This window comes from Engraulis encrasicolus, chromosome 21, assembly GCF_034702125.1.
Source record: "Engraulis encrasicolus isolate BLACKSEA-1 chromosome 21, IST_EnEncr_1.0, whole genome shotgun sequence".
NCBI lineage: Eukaryota > Metazoa > Chordata > Actinopteri > Clupeiformes > Engraulidae > Engraulis > Engraulis encrasicolus.
Window position 1 is genome coordinate 46,651,350 of NC_085877.1, and position 5,000 is coordinate 46,656,349.

General features: G+C 41.7%; 1 protein-coding gene across 1 annotated transcript in view; it reads left to right on the top strand.

Annotated features, from left to right (window-relative positions):
• Window positions 1–5,000, top strand: part of LOC134437447 (phospholipid-transporting ATPase ABCA1-like) — a 633,180-nt gene that overhangs the window by 333,279 nt on the left and 294,901 nt on the right. Inside the window, exon 27 of the mRNA XM_063186937.1 lies at window positions 3,214–3,353. Within this exon, the coding sequence (XP_063043007.1) occupies window positions 3,214–3,353 (140 nt within the window). The remainder of the gene's footprint in view (window positions 1–3,213; window positions 3,354–5,000) is intronic.

Here is a 5,000-nt window from a genome sequence, read left to right on the forward strand (position 1 = left end):
TGTGTGTGTGTGTGTGTGTCTGTGTATGTGTGTCTGTGTGTGTCTGTGTGTGTGTGAGTGGGCGTGCGTCCTTACATGTCAGCAAAGAGACAGGCTACAGACTATGAGTGTTTGCGTGTGTGTGTGTTTGCGTGTGTGTGGTCTGTGTGTATGTGCGCGTGTGCGCGTGTATGCGTGCGACTGTGTCAGAATCGGCAGATACACTCGGCAGCCAGCCGTCATTGTTAGCGGTGATTACTCAGTTATCTCCCATCCCATTTAGTCTTGATGAAATCCTGTTTCAGTTGTTTGAGCTCAGCTTACTTTCTGACAGGCGCGGTACCAGGCAGACGGTTGTCATCCTTTTTCAAAATTATTCAATACCTCATTGTCAGATAATAGCATTAGATTCTCAGCGTCTGGGCTGTCTCAGCCCCTGAGAGATATGAAAAATAAATATTTAGTCCCATCTTGCTCTTCTGTCTTCCCCGTGTTCTTACTCGCACAGCATTGTTGAGTGTGCCTTTTTTTGCCTAAATCACTGTCAACAACTGGGAAGTTATCCATTAGACCAGTGATTCTCAAAGTGTGGTCCGGGGACCACTGGTGGTCCGCGACAGAGCTCAGGTGGTCCGCAAGGGGATTTCTACTTTTCTAAGACAAGCTAGCAGAAGGCTATATTTTGCAAGATTAGGCTATTACAAAGCCAAACATGTCTGAAGTCATATTTTCTCGTCAATAAGACAGCCTTGTAAATGTGAATAAAAAGTAAGTGATCTGCATCAAAATTAACAGTGTCAAATTAGCACCAGTCAACTGTCAATTCAGTTGACAGTTGGTCCCGAAAATGTTTGGGGGGACAAAGTGGTCCTCGGTCTGAACAAGTTTGAGAATCACTGCATTCGACAAATTAAAGGTGTACCGTGTAATATTACTATTTATTACATTATTTATTATATTATTATATTTAATCATTATATGATATATTATAATATACATTATCGGTAACAATTTATTTTAGGGATACGTCTATTAGCACTAATACATACAATGTGCCTGTATAAGTAACTTGTAAGGTATGTACAAAGCAAAATCAAGCATTTGTTAGGCATGTATTCGCGAATGTCTTGTTCATGCACAATACGGGATTTATTACCAATTAAACCTTAGTAAGGACTTAGTAGGACTTAGTCAGTCCCTCCAGTTTTTCGCGATTCAGCGATCGCGTGGATTCATGCAAATTCAATGATATTCCGCATAATTTCACGATGCCGCGTAATTCCTGTAAAGCCGCATTTTTCCCGCAAAATTTCAACATTCTGTGGAGTTTATTGATTTATATTTTCGTCAAAAAAATAAAAATGTGACTACAATACCACCGGAGACGAAAACCAATACGAAGCATTTTTGTTAAAAGAATTGCCTGCTATTTCGGAAGTCGCGACCCTCAGCTGTTCCTCGTCTCTCCTCCCCTCCCTCACACATACACGCAGGCGTCGGTGCTGCACACTCATGACCTTTTTTTAAACAGCAGTAGCCTACTTTTCAGTGCAATCCTGGGTGGAAAAAGTATTGTTGCCCATTTATCCATGACGAAGAAGTGTATGCAGTCATGAAATAGTGGCGGTGCTGTCGCACAGTAGCAAACATCTTACTTTAGGCTATGTTTGCGGAACTTCTCCACTCTCCCCTGTCGCTTTCATGAGCATGCTACCCGACGGTCGTTGTCTGATCTTTTTTCAATGTTCGCTAATGATTGTAATTTAAGGGTCTATGTCTATGCGTAGGCACAAGCCTTCTGATAACAATCACTGTAGTGCCGATCGCAAAGGTTTCGGAAGTGTGGAGTTTTGCAACTTGTTTCAGTCAAGGACACCGAGATAGGAAGTGAACGGCCCTTCCACGCTTTCACTGTGTTATTGCAATAAAGTCTTGCGAATCCATGCAACCATGCACACAACCATGTCAACGAGAGCGTGTATGCCATCACAACTTTGCATCAAGCAAATAATATGCAACAGCTTGCAATACGAGCACGAGAGAGAGAGAGAGAGAGAGAGAGAGAGACGCGTCTTCCAACAGGTGACATTGTAACGCTTGCATACAGCCTGGCTACTGTAGCCTACCCCGCGACGCTCTTCATTAGGCCTAGTGGTAGGCTATACCCACAAGTATTTTTTCATAACGCGCTGTCCCGTTTTCCCCCGAAGTCGTTCTAAAATATCGACAGAGATTTATGAGTGTCGCGGCCATGATTTTTTTTACACATTGGACGCACTGGCTAATAAGACGCTCTGACAGTTTTTGGCAATATTTTATTATTCTATCATATTGGAAGTGTGTTTCCGAATCTCTCTCTCTTTTGTCTTAAGCCTGCTTAGACTGATTGTGGTTTTCAGTTACCAAAAAAACCCAGAAAGGGATGCAAAATCTTTGCAAAAAATGAGAAAATGCCGCAAAATCTTTGCAAAAAATGAGAAAATGCCACCACAAAATCAGGCATTTTGACCGCAAAAATCACAAAATCCCAGTGCAAAATCCTGGAGGGACTGGTTAGTGTTTGCTTAGTACATGCCTTACAAGTTACTTATGCAGGCATTAACATTGTATGTATTAGTGCTTATAGATGTATCCCTAAAATAAAGTGTTACTATATTATCATATATTATTTTAATAGTGTATTTCAAGTATTCATGCAGCTCATTCACAAATGTTGCCTTTTTCATGAATATGTATTACCACCATCAAAGTATTCATAGTAATTGGATTTTATTTTCATACATGAAAAGGCTAATCCTATGTTTGAGTTCACCCTGCCCAAGTCCAAATTATCCCAAACTTAAAAAAACAACAACTATTGTGTGATTTCAAATACATCATGTTGTGTTAACATACAGATTCATTGTATGTTTCCTATTGCTCTGACTTTAGACTTTAGACTGGGACAGTGCAGTGAGTTACTACGTATACATTGTTACTACTTATTTACTTATTTACATTGTTTCCTCTTGCTCTGACTTTAAACTGGGACAGTGCAGTGAGTTACTACGTATACATTGTTACTTCTTATTTACTTATTTACATTGTTACTACTTATTTACTTATTTACATTGTTTCCTCTTGCGTTTCCTCTTGCTCTGCCTTTTAGACTGGGACAGTGCAGTGAGTTACTACATATACATTGTTACTACTTGTTTACTTATTTCCATTGTTTCCTCTTGCTCTGCCTTTTAGACTGGGACAGTGCGGCGACCCTCAACGGCAAAGGCTCCTCTGTGATCTCCGGCTGGAGCCTCATCAGACGCCAGTTCCTCGCCCTCTTCATCAAGCGCTTCCACCACGCCCGACGCAGCCGAAAAGGCCTGATCGCCCAGGTGAGCTAATGCTAGCTGCATAGTATTACACAAGATTACATAAACCACAGGCCTGATCGCCCAGGTGAGCTAATGCTAGCTGCATAGTATTACACAATATTACATAAAGCACAGGCCTGCTCACTCCGGTGAGCAAACGCTAGCTGCATAATATTACACAAGATTACATAAACCACAGGCCTGATCGCTCAGGTGAGCTAATGCTAGCTGCATAGTATTACACAAGATTACATAAACCACAGGCCTGATCGCCCAGGTGAGCTAATGCTAGCTGCATAGTATTACACAAGATTACATAAACCACAGGCCTGATCGCCCAGGTAAGCTAATGCTAGCTGCATGTTACACAAGATTAGATAAACCGCAGACCTGATCGCTCAGGTGAGCTAATGCTGGCTGCATAATATTACACAGGATTACATAAACCACAGGCCTGATCGCTTGAGTAAGCTAATGCTAGCTGCATGTTACACAAGATTAGATAAACCGCAGACCTGATCGCACAGGTAAGCTAATGCTAGCTGCTTAGTATTACACAAGACTACATAAACCACAGGCCTGATCGCCCAGGTGAGCTAATGCTAACTGCATAATGTTACACAAGACTACATAAACCACAGGTCTGATCACTCCGGTGAGCTAATGCTAGCTGCATAATATAACACAAGATTACATAAACCACAGGCCTGATCGCTCAGGTGAGCTAATGCTAGCTGCATAGTATAACACAAGATTACATAAACCGCAGACCTGATCGCTCAGGTGAGCTAATGCTGGCTGCATAATATTACACAAGATTACATAAACCACATGGCTCTCTCCACCAAAAAGGTTCCCGACCCCTGATATAAACCAAAGCTCTCAACGGCAAGGTAACCTAGCGCTAGCTAGACAATGCAATGAACACAACCTGAGGGATTGTTGTTGAGGTACTTCAACTGGAATGTAGCACATAAATCAAAGCCATCATTGAACAGGTAAGGTATTTGGCAAAAGTCAAAGTATGTCTGGTGGCTAGTTAAGAGTTTGAAAATCATGGAATAACAACATTGTTAAAGTTATAGAAAGTTAGAATGGCATACAAAAATATATACATCAGAAAGCTTGTAAAATTATATATGAGCCCTATCTCACGCCTTTCGTAAAGTCTTCACGAAAATAATAGAGTAATTTTCGTGGTGCATTCACGTTATTGCCCGCCTTTCGTAAAGTCTTCACGAAAATAATAGATTAATTTCCACGCTTCCACGCTGCCTATTCACTTGAATTGCCCCACTGCTGCTTTGGGTTATCCAAACGTCTGCAGGGGCGGGGAGGGGGTGCTGACAGAACACTGCTGATACACTCGGGACTCACTAATTCGACGCCCTTTCGGTACTTACGCCTTATGTCCCCTAAACCTAAACCTAAACCTAACCCTAACCTTAACCCTACTTAACCCTAAACCTAACCCTAACCTTAACCCTAACCTTGACCCTAAACCTAACCCTAAATTGCTTGTTTGAAATGTTTGATTACCATGTGACGGTAGGCTACCGAAAGGGCATCAAACTAGTGGGTCGCTAGGCAACAGTCGGGCAATTCAAGTGAATAGGCAGTGTGAAAATTAATCTATTATTTTCGTGAAGACTTTACGAAAGGCGGGAA